Source organism: Thalassophryne amazonica, chromosome 5, assembly GCF_902500255.1.
Source record: "Thalassophryne amazonica chromosome 5, fThaAma1.1, whole genome shotgun sequence".
In the NCBI taxonomy this organism is placed as follows: domain Eukaryota; kingdom Metazoa; phylum Chordata; class Actinopteri; order Batrachoidiformes; family Batrachoididae; genus Thalassophryne; species Thalassophryne amazonica.
In genome coordinates this window covers 100,554,565-100,579,840 of record NC_047107.1, presented here as the reverse complement: position 1 = coordinate 100,579,840, position 25,276 = coordinate 100,554,565, and the positions used below count along the sequence as shown (strand labels likewise).

Genomic DNA, 25,276 nt, shown 5'->3' with positions numbered 1-25,276 from the left:
TTTTAAGTTCTGTTTGAGTTCACTTGATTTGCAGGCTTTTTGGTGATGGGAAAAGTGCAGGATATTTCATCCACCTTTTTGCAATGATTTTTGACTTTTTATCCTTTGTCCAGCTTTTGCCGTGTGACCGAGGTGTAATACAGTTATATAAGGCAGTATGCCAACTGAATCCCAGATACTGGCATCAGTGCATCCTCATTTTTAAGAAAATTATATTGCGCAAAGTGTCCACAAGGATCTTTCAAAATGACAAATGCAACATGCAAAAATAAAAGCTTCATGCACCTCAACTATCTCTGCTTATGTCTAGTGGAATGAAAAATATGTGCAGCAGCTGAAGTCACCTCCTGATCCCTTTCAAGCTTGTTCTGTATTTTTCCTCAGTTGTGAATCACCTGAGAAAAAGTAAATGTATATGCATAAATGTAAAAGTGCCACGCCAGGATCGATATGCCTCTAAATTAAAGGCTACCACTCTTGAAAAAGCAGCAGAGTGTGCCAGTTTTCTGTAAAAGTAAAGATTGATGATGGTGACACCATTGCTGCTGTAGGAGCCCATTAAGAATGTGATGGTGTATTTCCTTATTGCAGTTATTCGGCTGTCAGAGATAGTTAAATGGCTGTACTGTGAGTTTTTTGAATAGTCATGGGTGTGCCGTGTAATGTTATTAAAAAGGACAAAGAAGTACTTTTAAATATTTTAAATTCTTAGAAGTATAAGATGCTCCACATAAAAAACAGGACATTCCTAGTATCCACATGGTCATGGTGATTCGTACTTGAATTCATTAACACACACCTACTCTCTGAAAATGAATCCTGAAGCGGTAGAAGCAGATGGATGTGATAATGATTATAATGATGATGCTGCTGTTTGGCCCTAATTGTCCTTTATGTCATTCCCTGTGCGTCATATGAACAGTTTACCCTATGTTCTGGGGTTTGACACAGACTCAGATGAGTAAAACGTGCTGTTATTACAGTTCACGTGAGTGATGGTTAAAGCCAACTAATTGCTTTTAGTACCAGAGTGCCTTTGAGAAAAACAGGTCCCCAAACACAATTAAAGTTGGGCTTTGGCTTGTTAGTCTTCCTGCTCAAATTCAGACTGCCTTTTTCTCCGTGTTATTTAGATAAAATAAGAATGTTAAATTCAAAGCTAAAATTGCTTTGGGATTGCTGTGATATTTTTTTAAGGTACATATTTCATCAACTATAAGCAAAATGTGTTTTATGTGGTTAATCAGACACAGCTTATTTATGTATTTAGACTTTTGCGGCTGGTTTGCAGGGATGGCAGTGTTTTGCCTCATTGCAAAGCAGAAAGAGGCTGTTGTAATGGCCATGTGTGTTTGTCTGTCCATGGCGATATCTTCAGAATGCAAAGAGCATGTTCACCAAATTTAATGGATAAGCTCTTTGAGCAGTCCTCTCACAACACAGGTCATGTCAAGGTCATACGCCAAAGTTCAAAGTCAAATCAGAAGCCATTGTCTTAAACACTACATTAGTGACCATATCTCAGGACCTACATTATTGAGAGATATTGAAACACAGTTTTCTTTGTAGACTTTTGGTCCTGTGCAAACAAATATATGAGATCTCTGACTGAAATTGTGTTGTGAGATGTTGCCAAGTATCTAACAGCGGCGAGCCACCACAGTTTGCCTTGTTTTGCGTAGGTGGTTAGGGTTGGGTATTGAGAACCAGTTCTTTTTGGGTATCGTTAAAAAATAATTCGATCCACCAGTATCAATAGTCTTTTTGTTTAACGATTCCCTTATCGGCCCTTCAGAGCGTCCGCTGTTTTTGAGGGTGTTTGTCAGGAAAATGACAATTTCTCTGTTGATTGCAGACCCTGCAGCGGTTCTGTAATCAACCGCTTCTGCAGCGCGACTCCACTTTGAAGCATGAACCAATGAAGCAATGCTTCAATCTGCTGGCTTGTTGGTTCTTTGATTCGCTGCTCTTCAGAAGTGGCAAGTGTGCTTCTTAACCCCTCTCAAAGCCATTAAAATATGTTAACCGTGAGTCACTTTTGTGGGGATTAAAGTCACTAACTGGGACTCTTGTCTTGTTGCAGTCAAGAAATGAGAATCGTCCTCTGTTCTATTTGCACAACTCCAAATGCTGCGCGGCTATTTGCAGAGACAGAGTCCGCGCGGAATTAATAACTTCAAAACAAATTGCTGCTTTAAATAATATGACACCTCTTTCCAAACACTGTAATACAGACAATAAAGTACAATCGACTAAAACATTTTTTCCTCCCAAATTGAGACATCCTGCATTCTTTATGAATTACATCCTGACGTGCAGCACAGTCAGCTGCAAGAGCTCCGCTCAGATGTATGGAAAGACATTCATGCCAGTAACGTCTGAAAGGAAATGCTTTTGACACAAACTACAGATTTTGTTTATTTCTATTTATGTCTAGAGATAAGGGATCCACCATGTGGAGTTTGTTATATCCAGAGTTTAAGGATCCAGTGACCAATTTCATATTGATTTACTTTAAGACTCAGTAAAATGTTGTTGAAATAGAAACGTGTAAAGCCTACTTGTAGTACACAGAACATTCGCAAGAGGTATCGATAAGGGAATCGATAAGGAATCGGATCGGTAAGCGGAATCGATAACGGTATCGATATCGATAAAATCTTAATCAATACCCATTCCTAGTGGTGGTAGTGGTGAAGGGTTGCACAAAAATATCAGTTAAATTGTTAATATAAGGTGGATTTGGGTTTAAATAATTACATATGGATCTTTCAGTTGTTTGTTTGCATTCTCTTTGACTCTTCATTGTAACTGCTTAAACTATCTTTATTCCTAAAAATGAGCAGTTCCATTTTCCCTTTTTCCATGATATTGTCATTCCTACCCTTTGTAATTCCTATCCTTTTCTTCCCTTGCCTTTTACATCTTTTCATCCCTGTTCAATCTTCTTTGTCTTCTTGGGCTCCTCTTGTCTCTTAATTTCAATTTTCAAAATCATATTCCTTGCATAAACAGGTCAGAAAGTCTCAGTTCCCAGTGTGCTGTTATAAGGTCAACGTGATTAGTCATGGTACCTTCATTTGTGTTTGTATTTCAGACTGTTTTCAACAAGATACTGTCAGAGAGACAGAGAGAGCATGGCTGCCTCTTATGTATTGGGAAGGGTAGAAGTACTGCTTTCTTGGGAGCCCCACAGATACGCCCTTTTCTCAATTATTGACATTTGCGCTGGACACCTGGAGGCATGGAGGGGGTTAGCAAGGGTTCCTACTGTGCATGTGTGTGTGTGTGTGTTTACAGGGTGAACTTCCACTGCTGAACCTTATTAATTTATATGCTATTATTAACATGTGTCAGTGTATTTGTATATGTGAGACTGTTGAAATGTATGACCTTTTTGTTTTTTCTGCTTTTGGCACTGTGCAAATACAATATCCGAATAAAACAAGTGAATCTATAGCATGTACATAGAAAAGTGGAATTGGACTTACCGTAAATGCACTGTAGATATGATCTTTAAACCATGCTTTTCATGCACATTTTTATGTAGAACGTCCCGATATCGTATATGGACAGTAGGGTTACAACTTTTTTGCAAGCCCATAGTCCTGTATCATATCCTGATGAGGTTTTGCTAGAAAACAATGAAAGTCAATGGTTGTTTGTATTTGATCAAAAACTTCACCCATGTCTACGTTTGACATTTTTATACTCTGTTGTATTTAGGTGGATTTCCAAAAACTACAACCTTAATTGTATAATAAACAAAAAAGGGGGGGAAAAAACATGATGACTCAGCATTCTAGTCACCACTGAAGTTTTTCAAATGCTAAGAATTTATTGAAACCCAGGAGTGCTATGCAATTTATATCCTTTTATTAACATGTGTCAGTGTATATGTGAGACTGTCGAAATGTATGACCTTTTTGTTTTTCTTCTGCTTTTGGCACTGTGCGAATAGTATCCGAGTTCCAGTCAGGACAATAAAACAAGAGAATCTATACCATGTAAATAGCAAAGTGGAGTTGGACTTCCCCTAAATGCACTGTAGATATGATCTTGAAACCATGCTTTTTATGCACATTTTTATGTAGAATGTCCCGATATCACATATGGACAATAGGGTTACAACTTTTTTGCAAGCCCATAGTCCTGTATCATATCCTGATGAGGTTTTGCTAGAAAGCAATGAAAAACAATGGTTGTTTGTATTTGATCAAAAACTTCACCCACATCTACCTTTGACATTTTTATACTCCATTGCATTAGGATGGATTTCCAAAAACTAGGACCCTAGTTGAATGATAAACCAAAAAAAAACATGATGACTCAGCAATATGATCTAGTCATAACTGAAGTTTTTCAAATGCTAAGAATTTATTGAAACCCAAGAGTGCTATGCAATTTATATGCTTTTATTAACATGTGTCAGTGTGTTTGTATATGTGAGACTGTTGAAATGTATGACCTTTTTGTTTTTCTTTTGCTTTTGCCACTGTGCGAATACAGTATCCGAGTTCCAGTCAGGACAATAAAACAAGAGTTGTTTGTAGTCTTACCGTAGTTTGTCACCTGTGTATTTCTGTCAGGTTTGATTGCCATCTTTACACAGCAGTGCAGCATCTCTATATTTTTTCTGTTTGCAGGTCTTTTCACTTTGATAATTTGGGGATATGTATATGAATGCTCTTGTTAACATCATAATTTAATAATTGTCATTATGCAACATTTATTTATGGATTCAATCTTGACAGAGGCTTTGTGCACTACAGAGTATGCACAAAGTCTAATTGTATAGAGTCAGTAATTGTATAGTCAGTACACATCTCTTCCTGTGGCACTTTGATTTTTCTGAAATCTCTTTCTCTCTCTGTTCCCCTCTCTAGTGGAAACACACAACCTTCAGTCTCTCCATACCATCCTGTCTACTGGTTCGCCTCTCAAACCGCAGAGCTACGACTACGTTTACCACTGCATCAAGAGCAATGTGCTGCTGGGCTCCATTTCAGGTGTTCACACCAAGTCTACTGTTTTTAACATCATTCACCTTTTAAAGGGCAGTCTTTCGGCATCATTCAGAGAGAAATCAATGCTCTCAAATCACCCTTGGGAACAGTTTCCTGAACTTACACGATTAGGAAGAACTTTGTTTTTAAATTTGCTGCAGAACTTTTGCAGAACTTTACCAGATTTTGTTGGACATTTATTTTTTCTGTGTTTTTTAGAATTTTTTTTAGTTCGCAGTAATTTTTTTTTAGTTCGCTCCAAATACATGACAGCACCTTTTCAAATCATTGGGCCTCATTCAAGAACCGCTCATAATAATAATATTTTATCCATATGGTGTGTCCATCTGATTCCTGCATTCACCTTTTTTTTCCTTGGATATGAACAGAATTTATGAGTTGTCCAGACCTGTAGCAGGAGTCATGCAATTACTTTGCTGTCATCCAAACTGATTTTTTCAGTAACTGATTGTATATCTCACAACTTTGAAGCAGTTTGAAGTGGAAAATCCAACATTAATTTGACATGATCCTGTTGAACTGTAGAGTTTTAACTGTAATATAATTCCAAAGGAATTCACATAGGCTCATATTATCACCGGCAAAATTTCCTGTATATTCGTTTTGTAAATTGTTTTGTCAATTGTGTGGGTAGCATGGCCCAAACAGAGGACAGGGGTCAAAATACATTTTTTTAACCTACTTGCACTGGTGCTAGTAACAAAAAAATTACGTGCACCAAAAAAAGTTACTTGCACAACCAAAAGTCACTTTCACACCGGGCCCATTTCGAGTTGCTTCCTGTTGCGTCATGACGACGCAGGAATGTCTGCATCAGGTGCGCCCAGCAGGGGGGCAGAGAGGAGACGATGATGGAGCCTACAGGTTCTCTGCACAGAGAAATCAAAGTGCACAGTTTGGCTGCAGACAGACTGTGCACTCTGATTTCTCTTCTAGTTTATATTTGTTCTTATGCTGAGCTGCAGGTCTGCGCTCTGAGTTCTGTTATAGTTTATCTTTCCTCCTGTGACAGCGAGATGCACGCACGCATGCATGCGAACGAACCGTCTGTGAGTAAATGCGGAGATGTCTGGAGTTGTATTTCATGTGGACATGTCCTGTCTCTGGCAGTCAGTCTGTGAGCAGGACTTATGTCCTTTTTTTTTAACACAGTGATGAGAGAGTTTGAGCGGAGAGCAAGGAACTAACTGCCTGCAGCCAGACAGTTTTTTTTTTTTCTTTTAATTGTTCACATGTGCATGCGTGAACGAACAGTCCATGAGTGGACTTGAGATGTCCGGACTTTTTACTAGATGAGGACATGTCCTGTCTCTGGCAATCAGTCTGTGAGCAGGACTTATGGATTTTATTTAAACACTTTTGTGAGTTTTCTCACAAAAGTGTTTAAAAGTGTTTGCTCCTGCTCCTTTTCACAAAGGAGCAGGAGCAAGGAGGAGCAGCTGCTGCAATCAGCATTTTTTTTTCTGTGCTTTTTTTTTGAGTGTGTAGTTTTTACTTCATTGTGTACACGGTATAAAAACAATCCTGCGTGATTTATACCGCGGGAACAATGGAACACAGCAGGAATCATACATTGGCATTGGGTAATGTTGTCTTGTGAGTGTGTGGCTTCTAGTCATGCTGAGTACCATCCTGTTGCTCTGACCTGCGCTGAAACCACTTAATTCTGCATCGAGCAGAGGACGCCAACAAAAATTAAACATGTTTAATTTTCGGTGTCCGATTTGCTTCGTCCTTTGCGCCTCTCGCGCTGTTGTGGCGTTAAGCTGCATCATCTCGGCACTGAGTTGCTTCCATGTGGCGTCGTCATGACAACACACGACGCAACTGGGAGCAGCCCCGGTGTGAAAGGGGCTGAAAAGCAACTCAAAGCAGGTCCGGTGTGGTTATGACAGAGTTTGAGGGAAGAGCAGCAGCGGCAGATAGTTTTCTTCTTTTTTTTTCACATGCGCGCACTAACGAATCGTCACAGCACTGGAAATTGTTTTTTTCCTTATTTATTCCTTTATTGGTTCATTCTACTAGTGCTTATAGTTGATAAAACTTGGATAAAGTTACTTGCACCAGTGCTAGTGCAGTATAAAATTACGTGCACTGCTCGAATAATACGTGCACAAACTAGCACATGCATGTGCTAATTTGAGCCCTGGAGGATCACCCCTTTGCGCCAGGTTTCTTCCTGAAATCATCAGATGGAGTTTTTCCTTACCACTGTCACCTGTGTACTTGCTCTGGGGTTGGTAAGGTTAGACCTTACTTGTGTGAAGCACCTTGAGGCAGGTTTGTTGTGATTTAGCGCTATAAAATGAAAATAAATTATAATTATTAATGTATGAGAAGGTATATCTTGATTCATCCTACAATGAGGAAATGCAAAAATAACAATACTCATTCTGGGTGAGCTGCATGGGTTAGGGGAGCGGAAAGAACTGGTGCTGCAAGCGGAGGTGTGCAAGAGTGCATGAGCTCGAGTCTAATTCATCCCTTACAAGGAGAAGTCTTAAGTGTTTCTCACACTATGACAGATTGAGGAAACATATGAGTGAGTAATATATATGAAATTTTGATGTCCTTTCTTGTCCATTTCTGTCCTCTACAAGTCCTTTTGTCATTGGTTAAATGCATTCCTTGTCAGCTGATGTACGGTGAGTCCATCAGAAAGTTTTGTGCATGCTCAAAACTTTGACACAGTAAAGAAGACACTATCACTTACTCTTTGCTTCACTGGTGATGCAAAATGCAAAGCTTTCACTGTGCATAATTTCTCCAATCACAGCCACAGAAGCCTATATCTTCTTCTAGGTTATCTGGGTGTCTTGGGAGCTTTCCTCACTCTTCTCCTTCTTGCACAGTCACTCAGTTTTTGAGAACTGTCTACTCCATGCAGATGGTTTGCTCAGCCCTGCTGTGACCTAAAGCAGGGATGTACATCTAGAGCTGGTCCCCGGGCGCCTTCTGCTCCTAATTGGCAATCAGGATGGGTTAAATGCAGTAGACACAATTCATTGTGCAGGGAACATGTTCCTTTGTGCATATGACAATAAAATTCTTTTGAATCCTTGAATCCTTTGAATTTACCATAGAGTGCCATGCGGGTTGTATTTCTTCGTAATTGATGTAAATAAAGTCCAAGACATATTCAGTGTTAGCTTTACCATGAGAGAGCTTCATCCACAATGACCACAAAACACTCCAAGCTGCCATTGATGTTAAAGGGGGCAATACACAGTATTAAGGACAGGGGTATGTAAACTTTTGATCAGGGACATTTGGATAGTTTCTCTTGTCATTATGATTTAAAAAGAGCAAACACAGCTGTTTGACAATAAATGGCTGCACCCAATCACTAACCATGAGTGAAAAAAAACAGTTTTTGTGTTGTCATTCATATTCTCTGAAAAATGGCCTAAAAGCCAAAAATTCTGCCAGGGTATGTAAACGTTTGAGCACGACTATATTTGCCATTTTCTGAACTAAAATCCTCATTTTAATTAATCTCTTGCAAAGCATAAGCAATGCAGTACTAAAAAGACTTATTTTTATCAGGAAAATGGCACACATACTTTCAAAAATTACTAGAGGGAACCTGATAGACATGCTACCTCCTTTTGATGCCCACTTCTCCTAAACTTGTCTTGCTCTCCAGTACCCTGACATCCACTGACAGCTGAATGACAGCTCCCACATAGCCTGACTGCTTCTTGATCAAAGAAAGTCTCTGTTAGTGGCCAAAAGCAGCTACGTGCTGACACCAAAATACACAGAGGACTCCTCGCTATTGAACAAATCTGGGCTGTAAACTAAAAGACATTCCATACACTTGAGATATTAAAAGGACAATCATAGTGTGCCAATCAGACTTACAGTACCAATTGTCCAGAACATACCCATCCTTCACTACATTAATGGTGTCAGTCGGAATGGGTGAGATGTTTCTACTGTACAGTTTCCTGTGTGACTTATTCCACTGCCAGAATATGTCCACATGCCCGTGCATAAATTCTCTTGCTTACTCGCACGCACACATACACACAGACACACACACAGACACACACACAGTGGAATCAGCAAAGCATATGTGACTGACCACCAGTCAGTCACATATGCTGTATCTCACAAGAGTGTCAGGGGTCAAAATTACGATGGTTGGCATGGCTGGGTCATGCTGTTGCCTTTGGCAACAAGGAAGAAACTGACAGGGACAATACCTGCTGCTCAAATGGTCGCTCGCTTGCTCGCGTGCGTACACACACACACACACACGCACCCAATTGAGCTCACACTTATCTTGTATGTATCTAGACTCGAGGTCTTTCTGGGATCTAAATGTTTGGAACAGAGCAGAAATGGACCCATAGAACTTCTATCTAAATATGGACCTTCATATTAAATTCCCAGTTCGAAAGCAACCAAACATTATGCTGTGTCCGGTTTCTTCAATCACAGCATTAATTCCTTCAGAGTTGTCTTGGGTGTCTTTGTGGATTCTTTCAGCTGTCTCCAATTTTTGAGACCTGTCTGCTCTTGATATATTTACCATACCATATTGTAGTGTTTTTATATCTTAGGGATGATGTAAATAAACTCTAATACATATTCTTTGATTTTTAAATGTTTATGTATTCATTCCGACTTGTCTACATAAACCTGGATGTTAAAGTGATGTACTGTAAATTTATCAAGGAGTGCCAGTACTTGTGTCATGTGTACAGTATAACTGTCTTCACCAAACAGCTCAAACAACACTTTAGAGTAGGAAATGGTGGTGCATTTTGTGCTGGTTTTGAACGTGTTTTCAGAACTCAGCTGTTTTGTGCCACAAATACACTTTGACCACAGTTTGACCAAGTCCAGGCAGTCTTTTATAGCCTGGATCTTAGGATTGATCCAGGATAATGATGAATTTTATTCAGGGAAGAGTTGATTATATTCTGGTTTCTGATCATCTCTGTCAGTGTCTAAAATGTTTTTGCCTTTTTCTTTAACATTGTGAAATAGATTTTTGCTTTATTTTCATGTACTCACCTTATGAATTCACCAATATTACTATATAGAAAAACAGAGTTCTGGTTAACCATTTCGGCAGAGTGCGTGGATCAAAGTTGTACAAGTGTCAGGTGGCCTTTACAATCAAATTCACTTAAATGAATTCTCTTCTAGTTTGCATGTTGTCAGGTTTCCTGTAATACATGAGTGTACTATGTAGACTATCAGCAGGGATATTGGATCACTGTGGCTACTCACTTGGGGATTTTAACACTTCTGCTGCTGGGTTCCCTCCATCTGCATATACCTCCGTGTGACTGCCCATATGTCCCTCCTCTCATTTTGCTTCATTTTGTAAGTGTGTTTGTGAGCCCTGTGTGCTCCATGATTTGCAATATATTTCTTTAAATTGGCTTTAATACAAATATATATAGTTGATGCAGAAATTTTAGTCACATATATATATATATATATATATATATATATATATATATATATACAACCCCAATTCCAATGAAGTTGGGACATTGTGTAAAATGTAAATAAAACAGAATCCAATGATTTGCAAATCCTCTTCAACCTATATTCAGTTGAATACACCACAAAGACAAGATATTTAAGGTTCAAGCTGATAAACTTTATTGTTTTTGTGCAAATATTTGCTCATTTTGAAATGGATCCCTGCAACACATTTCAAAAAAGCTGGGACAGTGGTATGTTTACCACTGTGTTACATCACCTTTCCTTCTAACAACACTCAATAAGCGTTTGGGAACTGAGGACACTCATTGTTGAAGCTTCGTAGGTGGAATTCTTTCCCATTCTTGCTTGATGTACGAATTCAGTTGTTCAACAGTCCGGGGTCTCCGTTGTCATATTTTGCGCTTCATAATGCCCCACACATTTTCAGTGCTGGCTTTTGAACTTTGCGCTGGTAACAATCTGGATGGTCTTTTTTCCTCTTTTGTTCGGAGGACACGACATCCATGATTTCCAAAAACAATTCATCAGACCACAGCACACTTTTCCACTTTGCTTTCAAATGAGCTTGGGTCCAGAGAAGGCGGCAGCATTTCTGGATATTGTTGATGTATGGCTTTCGCTTTGCATTGTAGAGTTTTAACTTGTACTTGTAGATGTAGCGACGAACTGTGTTAACTGACAGTGGTTTTCTGAAGTATTCCTGAACCCACGCGGTAAGATCCTTTACACAGTGTGCCAGGTTTTAATGTAGTGCCGCCTGAGGGATCAAAGGTCATGGGCATTCAATGTTGGTTTTTGGCTTTGCCGCTTACATGTAAAAAGTTCTCCAGATTCTCTGAATCTTCTGATTGTATTATGGACTGTAGATGATGGAATCCCTAAATTCCTTGCAAATGAACATTGAGAAACATTGTTCTTAAACTGTTGAACTATTTCTTCACGCAGTTGTTCACAAAGTGGTGATCCTCGCCCATCTTTGCTTGTGAACGGCTGAGCCTTTTGGGTATGCTCATTTTATACCCAATCATGACACTCGCCTGTTTCCAATTAACCTGTTCACCTATGGAATGTTCCAAACAGGTGTTCTTTGAGCATTCATCAACTTTCCCAGTCTTTTGTTGCCACTGTCCCAGCTTTTTTGAAACATGTTGCAGGCATCCATTTCAAAATGAGCAAATATTTGCACAAAAACAAAAAAGTCTATCAGTTTGAACATTAAATATCTTGTCTTTGTGGTGTATTCAATTGAATATAGGTTGAAGAGGATTTGCAAATCATTGTATTCTGTTTTTATTTACATTTCATTCAATGTCCCAACTTCATTGGGACTGGGGTTGTATTTTCATTTAGTTAAAGTAGTATATTATAATATCATGACTTCTTTGGAGATGTATAGGTGCTTGATGCATGTTGACACCACAGATCTTAGCCATTTAATACCAAAGTGCCCCCTGAAGTGTCTCAACAAAATGGAAATACACTATCAGGATATCTATGGATGCTTATTTTCTTTAAAATGTAATGATCCCAAGAACAGCATTTCTTGGTACCACAAACCCTACAAAAATCCACCAAAAGTACAGCATATCCCCCAAGCTAAAATGTAGCCTCCTTAATACCACATTACTTCTGAGAGGAATTTAAATTTTAAAGACCTTTAATGTAATTAATTCATTCATTGAAGTGGGAAAGTTTTTCCAGGCTTTGGACTCCTACTGTATATTTGCATAAAGGGTTTAGTGTTTCTATGAGGAATGTTTTAAAATTTAAAATTTTTGGTTTGCCCCCAATCAGTCATTTAATATTATGTTTCTGTCAATACAGAGTCCCTGTCTCATACTTGTATTTTCCAAAATACTGGACTTGCACGGTGCACATTTTAAGCATGCTAAAGTAAATGCAGTCTATATACTTGACAGTTTAACAGCTCTGCCATGCATTAAGTGTGTGCTGTTCATATTTTTGTTATTCTGCTAGTGTTCGTGGGTCTGCTGGACCCACTGCATTTTTCGGTAGGTAATTCGATACAATCAAAACATTTTTTGTTAAAATCCACAACAGAGGTTTAATTCATTTAATTTACAAGCAATATAAACATAACCCATGTTTAATTTGCCCATTACATTCATAAGTAAGTGCCAGTCATTTTTTGGTCAATTTCTGACATGTAATAAGAAAAAATCAGAAACAATTTTGATCAAGATTTGAGTGGTTTGCCTAGAACAAATTTACAAATGGTCTAAGAATTGTCATAACAATTAATTTTTGATTTCTCTGAAGTTCATTAAACTTTAACTGTATTCAGTCAGGTTACAGTACACAAACTAAACACATATATAGTAATCTTCAACCAATTGAACACATTGCTTTTCCATACCAGCCTATACAGCACATGAGGGGCAGAGTTTTGCTGTGTGTGTGTTGCGTATCATATACCCCCCCGCCAAAAAAAACAAAAAAACAAAAAAAAACATGAGACTGGGCTGCTGCTGGTAGCAGTTCCTGTCCCAGCTTGTGCGAAGTAAAAAAAAATTCTCGCATGTGATGTTGTGTCCACTGAGTCCTTGAGTCAGGTCCAGGACAACTCTCATGTCTTGATTTTTTTCAGGAGCTCCTCCATGCGGCTTCCCTGTGTAGACTTGCAAGTTCCAAGCATATGATGAAGCTGCATCACAAATAGCCCAGATCTTTATACCATATTTTGCAGGCTTAGATGGCATATACTGCCTGAAGGGGCAGAGGCCCCTAAATGGTATCAGCTGCTCATCCATGGTGACATTAGGACCAAGGTAGTAAAAAAGAGGAAGGCGGTGCACCCACTTATCCCACACTGTCCTGATGGCCGCAAGCTTGTCTCGCTGCCGTCAAGCTGGTCTGTCATCTTGGTTATCAAAGCGGATAATACTGGAAATTATGTGGAATTTTTCGAGGGACATTGTGGCACAGAAAAGTTCTCTTCCATTTTCTGCATCCCACAGGGACTTTGTGGATTCTCCTTTTGACCTAAAAACTCCAGCTAGGATAAGAAGCCCAGTGTAGGCTTGCAAATGGGTTGGATCTATCTCCCTCCATCTCTCTGCAAAAATGCATCTTCTTTCTAAATTAGTGCAATCTAGAATAATTTTCTGAATTGAATCTAGGAGGAAAAGTTCAAATGATGACTTGATGTCTTGCACATTTATGATATTGGCAGCTATGCGAGGTGGCTCATCCCTTGGGAAAGAAGACCATTCAATTTCTCTGTTTCTTGACACCCATTTTTCTCCCCTTGGGGTAGACTGCGGGCAGTCTGGTCCTGGGCCTGGCTCCTGACGGGCTGGTCCTGGGGCTGGTTCTTGGTAGGCTGGTCCTGTGACTCATTTTCATTTTGTAAATGGCTGAAGTTCAATTTCATTTTCTTTAGAATCACTTTCAGACTCTGAATTTTCAGAAATATGGTTTTCATATTCTGAAGCCTCTTCCTCTGCATCATCATCAAAATCTTCACTCTCTTCAAAAATTAACTCTAAGGCCCTCTGAGCAGAAAATTGTTTCACCATATTCATGAGTTGTGATAGTGACCCACACTGGCAAAGCAAAGCTAATTATACTGTGTCCCATTCCTAATTTGTGATTGGCAGCTGGAGAAAAAAATATTGGTTCCCCCAAGAAAGGAGGTAAAGTGTTTCAATTTTCAGTATACAATGTTGCAGCCTTGTGTGGGAACAGCACTGGCAGAAACACACATTTGCGCAACCCCTTTCTCACACACACGCACACACACACACACACACACACACAGAAGGCCCAGATAGGCCCAGACCTGTGTACCTTTATGGAATAAAGGTACACAGGTCCTCTGATTTATGAATGAATTCCGGGTCCAGGGGACCCGAACATGTTGTGTGTAATGTAAATGTGTAGGGGGGGGGTGTTGGGTGTGCGGTCATAGAAAATGTGTTTTGATTTATGTTCTTCAAAGAAAATGACCCAAAGCCAATGATTCTAAGCTTGTAAAAGTAATTTATTGTACTATTTTTCTTTTGAACAAAAGTGAAAACAGGTCCCACAGACCTGAACAGCACACAAGGGTTAAGAAAAAACAAGCAAAAAAAAAAAAAAAAAAGAATACTGACTACATTATTCCATCCGAGCTACTCAGACCATTGGGGTTCCTGTGGATGACTGTTTCTGCCCAGAAAATGATGTAACAGATGCAGAGAAAGGATGCAAAAACAAGGCTGCTGAGCTGTGATACAGGTTATGGAAAGTCTGCAGAAACTCCACTGCCAAGTCTTTTCATCACAAATGCATGATGACTACGTTATGATTATTAAATGTGGCTCAGCCCAATGATTACGTGTTGTGGAATTTCTGTGATGATGTTCAGCATAAAATGAGACCGGCGGCAAAGGAGCAATCAGGAGTCAGACATATCTATGCAGAGAGATTTATTTTTGGTCACTGCAGAAACAGATGCATCTAGAGAAGTTCCAGAAAGATACAGCATGCAATGTACCACCAGAGCCTTCTGCCTTTCCATTCTCAGAGCCCCATTTTAAGGACCTCCGCCATAACAAAAATGAAATCATAATACAAACATGGCCTTTAGCTAGTCACGGCCATGATTAGATATTTAGTAGTAAATTGGAGAAACACAACGTGTTATATCAACATGGAGGGGGGTAACCCTGAGCCGGTACATCTTGCCCTACAGACATGAGGGAAACATAAGTTTTTCCTCTATATTGTGGAAGAGGGTATCGTGCTAGACCTGTCTAATATTCAAATTATGGCATCGTCTTAATTATGCTTCAAACTGTTGCACATTACTTTAAACGTACATGTAGAGAAAGTTTTTGCGTTTTCATATGTGGCTTTGTTTAACACCTAATATTATCAGTGCATGTTTGAAGCACCACATGTACATACAGTTAGCAGAGTTGCATGCATTCGTACATGTACACACCCACACACACACTAGGAAGTTTATCTGTTGGCAATTCTTTTAGAACCCTCAGAGCAGTGCAACTCTTTACCCCTTTTGTGTGGACACACACACACTTAATAGTTGCTGAGGGGAAACACTCCAGGAAAGCAACAATGGGTTTTGTCTTAAAATATGCTTTTGTGGATGTGTGTTTGTGTATCAACCCATTAATGTGAGTGCAATAATAAAATAATTGCTTGTCTCCCCACTATCAGTATACGTTTCATCAAAAAAGTTTTCTTTTCCCCCTGGGAGCCAATTAAAGCTCAATAAACTACGTGGCAGATAGAAGGAGAGAGGAATGGGTGTACCACACAGAATGTAAACCCAGAAGTAGCATCTGTAGAATAAAAGAAGAGTTGAGAGGAAGATGGATGGAGGTTGTCTGTGATGCAGGGAGCTAGCGACGGAGGGAGGTAGGTATGGAACAATGGGAAGGAAAATGAATAGGACATGTCTGAAATAGAAGATGATTGGAAGGTATAAAGATAGTAGAAAGAGACAAATGGATTGTGCTATGGAGGAAGAGTGTGTGTGCATTCAAGACAGTTTTGGGAAGGTGCTACAATCAGAATAGAATGCTATATAGGACACCAGAGTTGGAGCAGGGTACTATCACTACCAGCTAATATCACAAAATGAGATTTATACAAGTACTAAGTTTACTTTGTGCATATTCAGAAATTAAATTGCTTTGCAGCCTTGTTTTTGTAAACTGACTGTGCCTTGAAAATCTGTCTGGATCTTTAACACCACTGCCCTGAGGGTTGTTTGTAGTTTTTGCTGTAATTTTTTAAATTGTGCTTTGTTTGTGACTGCTGGCAGAAAGGTTGAAGTTATACAGTCAACCCTGTATGTCTGTCTGTCTGTTCTAGCTATACAAGTGCCAAGCTGCCTTTGTTGGCAAGAGATGTTTCATTGATCTTGATATGGCAGACAATACTGTTATCTTTGCTGAATCCATGCATGAGTGCAGCAGGAGTTCGAATGACGAGGATTGACCGGTTTTCAGTTACTTCCTGAACTCAGCCATCAGAAGTGTATCTGTATGTGGTGAAAGCAGCAAACTTTATCTTGGCAGTAATGTTTATAGCTTTGGGTCCTGTGCCTTTCAGGTCAAAAAATGCCTGCTGATGGAGTCATGAGGTCGGTGGACAGAGGTGTGTGGTGATGCAGATATTTTTACAGTAGAACAATGGCCCGATTCTTTCAAGGCCCAAACCCAATACTCTTCCTTTGCCGTATCACTTCACTTGTTCCCTTCATTTTCCACATGTGCACTGGTGCTTCCTGTCTTAGTGGACACTAACCAGCAGGGAACTAGTGGATGCCTGTGATACTGTGGTACAAGGTGTCTTCACAGGATTCTTGGATACTGCTGGACTCAGTTTGTGTCAGACAAATACAAATACTTAGTGAGACTGAAATGAAAAGTATCTCTTGCATTGTGAGTTAAATATTAGCGTTGATATTTTGAGCACGTGGTGCATTTCTCTTGGTATGGTCCAGCATGCATCTGTCTCAGTGTTGAGGCCTGCGTCAAGTGGAAATGGTCCTTTCTGGCTGTGGCAGATAGATGGTTACTTGTTGGTGGGGATGCACTTGTCTGCCTGGTTGGTTGAGATCCATGACTCAGTGTGGTTCTGTGGTGTTGTGGGTGTAGTGAAGCATAGTACAAGTACATGCTTCCTGACCTAACCTGCCTGTGTCTGCACAGACATTATTGCCTATGTGATAACTCAAAAAGACAGAAGTGAGGACTTTGACTCCAGTTATATCAAGGCTCACTTCTCATGAACTTGGACTTTACTGACAAAAAAAATGTCAGATGACTTGTGCTCAACTTGACCTTGGCAGTCTGTCTTCTCTGACTGGAGACTTGTCTTGCAGGGTTGGACTTAGATTGAATATCGTGAGTCTCATTTTAGAAGAATTTTGATTAATTGTGGCAGTGTGGGCGGCACGGTGACTTAGTGGTTAGCACTGTTGCCTCACAGCAAGAAGGTCATGGGATTGATTCCCACCTGTGGCCTTTCTGCATGGAGTTTGCATGTTCTCCCCATGTTTGCGTGGGTTCCCTCCAGGTGCTCCAGCTTCCTCCCACATCCAAAGTCATGCAGGGTAGGTGGATTGCAAACTTTATATTGTCCGTACATGTGGGTGTGAAAGTGTTTGTTTGTCTGTATGTGGCCCTGTGACAGACTGGCACCCTGTCCAGGGTGTACCCCGCCTCACGCTCTATGACTGCTGGGATAGGCTCCAGCCCTCCCATGACCCTTAATTGGAATAAGCGGTTGAAGACGAGTGAGTGAGTGTGTCAGTGTGCTGCAGTCTGTGAATGTATATGAGGTAAATGTGTGTGTCAAGATTACTCATGTGGCACAGACTCACTCAGCCTGTAGAATCAGTGCCTGGTCGACAGCATTACACACTGCTTGTGCCAAAAATGATTTTATTTGGCTTCTGCAGCTCTGCTGAAGGACACACCAGACTGCAAACAGCAAGAAATGTTAGTAAAAATTACTGTTGCTCTGGCAACCACTTCGGACTTCATGCAGCATTACAAAAATCCACCCTAATAAAAGTAAGTGGATAATTTATGCTGGGAGCCCAGCCTCATTTATGTTGGGGAGGTCAGACACCCAGTACACAGTGTGGTCATTACAGGGCTATGCAGGGTTTCCCTTACTATTAGCTTATGTAGCCTGAAAAGTCACTTTTCTACTACAGTAGCTAAAAAATGACACAGTTCTGCCATGTTCTTAATGTAAAATGTGCATTAATACAGCTAATAGTGGAAGTCATGTTTTCCAGAATATACTTCACAATGGTATTTTAATGCCAGAACAGTGCAGATCAGTGCAGCCGATCTGCTCCGTGCGAGTCTGTTCCCATCAGATCTCAGAAGCTAAGCAGTGCGGGGCCTGGTTAGTACTTGGATGGGAGACGTCTTTGGAACACCAGCGGCTGTGTGTGTTTCTCCAGGTTACACTGGAGTTGCGTCAGGAAGGGCATTCGGCGTAAAACCTGTGCCAAATGCCAATGCGGATCTGGCTGTATCCGCTGTGGCGACCCCAAACAAAATGGGAGCAGCCAAATGGATGACAACAACAGTGCAGATCACTAAAGACTTTTCTTGTGAAAGAATAATGCTAACATTCACTACCAAAATTTTGGGCCATGTCCTGATGCTCTTTTGCAAATGGTCTAAACTGCATAGTGCATATCCAACTATCAGAGTGTCATCTGTCAATGCCTTGAAGAGTTGTTTGTGCCTGAACCTGGTGCATTGGTATTTAACTCAGTAGGTGACGGAAGTGGAATGTTTTCTGGGGAGAAAATGGATCACATGGAAGCACATCCTTTACAGGGGCTAGCAGTCATCTTCCAAAGCTCCCTGTGGTGAAACAGTTGAGTTCCTCTTTCCTGCAACAACTCCATCACACGATCTCCTACATATTAACATCAAGCACAGGCAAAACCCCTGCTGGTCCTGGACCATGGGCAGCCCAGTCTTTGTGTTCTCCACCTGGGAACCTGGGTTGGAAGACACATATATGGTACAAATCACTTATTAAAGTGTTATTTTTGTTTTTCATTTTTTGTTTTCAGTTCAGTTGAGTTTTAGTTTTAATGAGGAGGACAGGCACTAAGTCACATCGCTGCATATATGTACAGAACATACATCTGTTGTGAACCTGCCATTGTAAGGATTTTCTTAAGATTGTAGCTTATAAATAACAGAAATACTTTACATTTGAATTTAAAGCAGGCTTTTGTTGGTCTATAGTGCAACCACCTTCTGTCGCCGCATAATAGCAATGCACTGACGCTGAACGTGACCAACCCCATTTTTGGTTATATTTTGTACATGTGAGATGTCATTGGTAGCAAAATGTATTTATTTTCACTTACTGAAAACTAATTTCAAGGCAGCAGCACCCCCCCCCCCCCTAAAAAAAGAAAAAAAACAAAACAAGTGAAGGTGTCTTTAGTTAAGGTCTGGCACAGGATCTCAAGGGAGGGAATTCAGCAGTTGGTGATGTCTGTGAGTTCCACATGCGAGCCAGTCATTCATTGCAAACTGCTTCATTCAAATGTGAACAATAATTGTTAGATTTATAATTATGATAATTTGTTCAGATACTTGTGGCCACTCAGAATGGTATCTTCAAATCCTTAATAGTTAAAGCAATATTTTTGTTAAACTCTTTGAATTAAAGGTGAAAGTCTACACTTAAGTCACATCTAGAATGTCATTTGATCCCTATATTGTACGGAGGCAACATTACAAAGTGTGCTGCTGTCCAAATGTACCCAATTGTACATTTAAGCAATTAGCCAAGAGGATAAAAACATGCCCGCAAAATAGAAGAGTTGGGTTAATTTTCTGGATTTGCCAGTGCATGTGGGATCTTTGACATCACAAAGTAATTTTACTAGAAGCCACAGGGTAACTTTAAGTGATGTTTTATTTCAGATAATTAACCACTTAATTTTTTTTTTCCCCCACTGTGTGTTTTTTCTTTCTGTCCCTCTAGGGGGTACTGACATTGTGTCATGTTTCATGGGCCAGAACCCAACAGTTCCAGTGTATTATGGAGAGATCCAAACAAGAAATCTTGGCATGGCTGTAGAAGCCTGGAGCTGTGACGGTAAGCGCAAGAGCGTATCCGAACTGGAATGTTTTGAATGTTTTGTCTGTTTAAAATGTTGTAACACTTGAAGGCTCCACTGAGAAATCTGCCTGTGCAGAACGTATCATAGATTACCTCAAGGTTGTACGGAACACATTCATAAATTTTGCAAGCGTGAGTGCCACGAAAGGCTTGGAAAGTGGAAACATTTTGGAATCTGACGTCCTCTTGAGCAAAACCTCACATTTGTTTCTAGAACTGCTTGGTGTATCACAGAATAAATCTGTGGTAATACTTTACTGCGCCCATCTGTGGATGCTGCAGTGTGTGTTGGCAGAAATGTGAAACACTACTGGAGAAGTGTGTGGGGGAAATGAGAGGATCTTCTTTGGGTAAACAAAGTAAAAACAAATAGTTTGGGAGAGGTGTTTTTAGAGGTAGAGGTAGAGGGCCAAACAAAGAGTAAATTTTAAAAATCGTTCCCATTCTTCAAGATTCTGTTCTGGTCTCTCGATCCCCAGCTTTCAATCCCTGCTGCTGGCTGTACTGACATTTCTCCATCACCTCAAAGGAGAGTGGATTGAGGGAGAATTTAATGGCATTTTTGTAGGAAGAATTGGGTATTCTTTTTGTCAGTCTCTAGCGTCCCGAGGGAGAACTTGACAGTGTGTGAAAACACATTTACGTGTATGAGTTTGTCATTTTTATCTGACTTGTTGTGTTGATGTGTGATTGTGTGCTGTGGTAAAATATATCTGAAGCTTGCCTTTGTTTATTCCGTACGTGAAATGTGCATCCGTATGTGCTTGGACAGGTAAGCCTGTATGGGGAGAGAGCGGTGAGCTGGTGTGCTTGAAGCCAATCCCCTGTCAGCCTACACATTTCTGGAATGATGACAACGGCATCAAATACCACAAAGCATATTTTTCGAAATATCCTGGTGAGTATACAGGTGTGTGTGTGTGTGTGTCCTTCTCACCCCCCTCTCCCCCCACCCCGGGGTGGTATGTGTGTTCCTCAAACTCTGTCCTCTCCCAGAGGCCAGAGAGTTTGAGGGTTCTGAGCAGTGCGTGTGTATGTGTGCAACAGCCCTGTAAAAATTACTACTAGCAATCTAAATTGGGCACATTAGAGTAAATACCATTGTCAAGATCCCAAATTCAAATCTGTTGCCATATTATGACCCAAAAACGCAGCATTGCGAGTTATTCAGTCCACAGACAGACAATAGAAAGAAACAAAGTGAGAGCACAAACTCTTGAAGAGTAAAATGTCAAAGTTCAACATTTCAGCATTTGTCTCTCCACAATAATGCTGTTCCTTCATTAAGGTTCTGCTGATGTTTTTACACTGAAATTTCTTTTAACGTGAAGGACATTCAGGAAGTTTGCAGCAGTAGTGTTAAACATTTAACTTTACTGCAGCAACTGAAACAGAACCATTCATAGCAGTTCTCAACATTTTGTTATTTATTTTAAGCCAAATTCAGGCTTATATAGTCGAAGAAGAAACCCTGATTATAGAGATTGTGGTAATTTTCCTAATATGGATTTTGACTTTGTGAATATCTGATGCCTCATATTTGACCTTGTTTCATTGATTTAATACTTTTCATATTTCTTTGGCGTTATACTGCAGGGTCATCTGATAAACTTTATCTTCATCTGTCTCAATATTTTAATTTTGATTATAAGTTCTATTTTTATCCATTATTCCTATTTCCATTTTTATTTACACATTATGTACATTTGGGTATGCTTTCTGTGTGACATGCAATGAATGAAAGAATGAAGTCAAATAATGCCTTTATTATAGTATATGCTTTTATTTTATTCTGGAGAGGAGAACGGAATCCATCACTGGCCACCGTGTATGACCTGCGACATATCATCTCATCAGTGGAGAGGAGAGGGACCTGCAGACAGCCTCCTTACAGACTACAAAGAAGGAAAAGTGAACTCATACTTCAGTTCACAGTGGTTGAAGGAAGTGTATTACCATCCATCTCCATTCTGTTTACTGCTTTTTAAAAGCAGGCTGCACCCCTTCTATGAACATACACAAGCTTCCACACAAAGTTTGGGTGTGTCTCATAAAGAAGACGGTGAAGGTTGTCAGCAGCTGCTGCACTTGCTTTGCTTGGATTTCCAGCCAATGATTGAGAACTGCTCAACGATAACTATACGAGGTCTATTAGAAAAGTATCCGACCTTATTATTTTTTTCAAAAACCATATGGATTTGAATCACGTGTGATTACATCAGACATGCTTGAACCCTCGTGGGCATGCGAGAGTTTTTTCACGCCTGTCGGTTACGTCATTCGCCTGTGGGCAGTCTTTGAGTGAGGAGTCGTCCATCCGCTCGTCGATTTTTTTCATTGTTTAGGAATGGCTCAGAGACTGTTGCTTTGTTTGATAAAAATTTTTTCAAAACTGTAAGGCACAACTGAGTGGACACCATTCAATAAATTCAGCTGGTTTTCGGTAAAAATTTTAACGGCTGATGATAGATTTTGGTCTGGTAGTGTCGCTTTAAGGACGGTCCACGGCACCTGACGGCGATCTGCGCTTCGAGGCGGCAGCGTCTCGCCGTTTCAAGTTGAAAACTTCCACATTTCAGGCTCTGTTGACGCAGTAAGTCGTCAGAGAACAGAGAACTTTCAGAAGAAGTCGGCATGAGGAGTTTATTCGGACATTCCATTGTTAACGGTCATTTTGTAATGAAAGAACGTGCGGGCAGAGTCGCATGTCGGGCTGGACCCGACCGCGGGGGGTCGCGGCAGGAAAAACACCTCCGTTGGAAATCTTAACGGGCAAGTTGGAACATGCCCAAGCTGTTAAACAATTTCTCAGTTACTCACTTGTTGAAAGCCATTAAAAGCCGCCTGAATTCTACAAATGGTTTTCAACACGGAGGTGTTTTTCCTGTCGCGGCGCACACAGATTTGCCGAGTCGTCACGGAAACGACTCGGCGAATTTGCGCGTACGTCTTTCATTAAAAAAATGTCCTTAAACAGTGGAATGTCCGCATAAATTCCTCATGCCGACCTCTTCTGAATCTTCTCTGTTCTCTCACGATGTCCTGGGCGAATTAAGCCTTAAATTAGGATGTTTTCAGCTCAAACAGGCCGACGACAGCGCCTGGAAGCGCTGCAGGACGTCCCGCTCCGTGGGAAGTCCTTACACCGACAGAAACACCCCATAATCTCTCATCAGCCGTTAAACTTTTCACAGAAAACCAGCTTAATTTCTCGAATAGTGTCCACTCGGATATTCCTCACAGGTCCAGAAAAAATTTTGATAAAGCAACGCGCGCCGTCTCGAGCAGCGTGTGAAACAAAGGAATTCAGCCGAGAGGGCGGGACCACATCTCACTCAAGGCCTGCCCACAAGGAAATGATGTCACCGACACGCGTGAAAAAACTCACGCATGCGCACGAGGGTTCAAGCATGATTGGTGTAATCGCATGTCATTCAAATCCATATAGTTAAAAAAAAAATAAAAGGGTCGGTTTATTATCTAAGAGACCTCGTATATTGTACTATATGTACAACTATAATATTGAATTCCAATAATATGAACATTACACATTACAATGATGGTGTTCGGATGACCAAGGTCTCATCTGCTCAATCTTCATGAAGATCTCTCCCCCCCAATCACCATATAAATAATAAAAACACCTTCTGAAAATTAAATGTTTCTGACTTTGTGTACGGTGCTAATAAGAAAGCATTAACTCAAGAGTTGCTTTGAAAAGGGGCCCCAAAAAATCTCTTGGATTGTGAACCACTACCTGTCACATTCAGTATGCCAAGTAAGTTTGAAATATATCAGAAAGACAAAACTTTGTGGGATAAGACCATTTTAATGAATGTATCTTGTAGTCACATTTAGTCACCAATAAATTTTCTGTTCCATTACTGTAAACTGGCCAATGCCTGTGTAGTAAAACCTGGCCATTTCAAAATTGCAAGGCTGAATGTCTTTTAAATAACATTGCTCATCCTATACTATTCTTATGAGAAACATATCTATATTTTTGGCAACATATGTTGTCGTTTGTTAATTATTATAGTGTGTAAACTCTCAGCACACAAGTGGGGGCAGACAAGTGCTGCACAGACCAACACAGTGTCATCCAGGACTGGAACAAGAGTCATTGGCCCGTTTCATCCTCCCAACAGCCCGTTCAACGTGAATCCTGGCATTTGCAATTTTTCTCATCTTTGCAACATCAGCAGCAGTTTGTTGATCAATGCCTAAGCTGGGAGGAGGGATGTGTAGTTTGGCACGGCACATCAAAAGTTCACATCATTTCTGGGGGGGGGGGAGTGAAAAACATTAGACTTTTCATAACCCTCTTACATCAACCCTCTAGTTGTGGTCAATCCCCCCCAAAAAATCCACCTTTTTGCAATGTAACTACAGTAAACACCAGGATTGTAAAAATTTTTGACCTCTAGTCTGAAGTTAAAAGAAGCTTTGTATTTCAGTGACATAATGTTACAAATGTGACTTTCAATGTATTGGAAATAAAACACTTTAATTTCTCGTCTGCTTTTTTTTTTTAATATATTAAAATAAGACATAAAAGCATGACATAATTAACAACGTTACGCATAAATATATCAGTTTAAACAGTTGTTCTAAGGAGAGTGTGAGAACTTCAGACTTTGACAACAAAAACAAGTTTTGCACGGTAAAGTGTTCACAGCCTGATCATTTTGCTGCTTTGTTTCCAAACACTGGAAGTGGCTCATCATAGAATGGAGCTGACGTGGCCCAACTACTGACTTGAGAAATGTTTACATACCATTTTCTGTTCACACCGTGACTTCTTTTAGCTCTTTAAGGTGTTATGTTGCTTCAAAAACACTGTCTTCTTACCAGCGTGAACGGCGTAGGCAGTCTGTTTATATGCATTGACCTGTGAACTGGAAGTGTTAGGAGCTCTCCGCACATGCGCACTGAGAAACTTGAAACTGGCTTATTGTCTTCTACAGCTCTTTTTTATTTTCTTGTTTTGAATTAATCAGATTTGTGTTTCTTGTTGTCTCATTAGGTGTGTGGGCCCATGGAGACTACTGTAAAATCAACCCTAAAACTGGAGGCATTATAATGCTGGGCAGAAGGTCAGCCATTAAACCAGTACTAATAATACCACAAAG

The 25,276-nt window shown here is 40.2% G+C and overlaps 1 protein-coding gene across 1 annotated transcript in view; it reads left to right on the top strand.

Annotated features, from left to right (window-relative positions):
- The window catches only part of aacs (acetoacetyl-CoA synthetase), a 124,855-nt gene that overhangs the window by 96,231 nt on the left and 3,348 nt on the right, over nucleotides 1–25,276 (top strand). Inside the window, 4 exon segments of the mRNA XM_034170964.1 lie at nucleotides 4,887–5,009; nucleotides 20,007–20,120; nucleotides 20,917–21,042; nucleotides 25,171–25,240. Coding sequence (XP_034026855.1) covers nucleotides 4,887–5,009; nucleotides 20,007–20,120; nucleotides 20,917–21,042; nucleotides 25,171–25,240 — 433 coding nt within the window.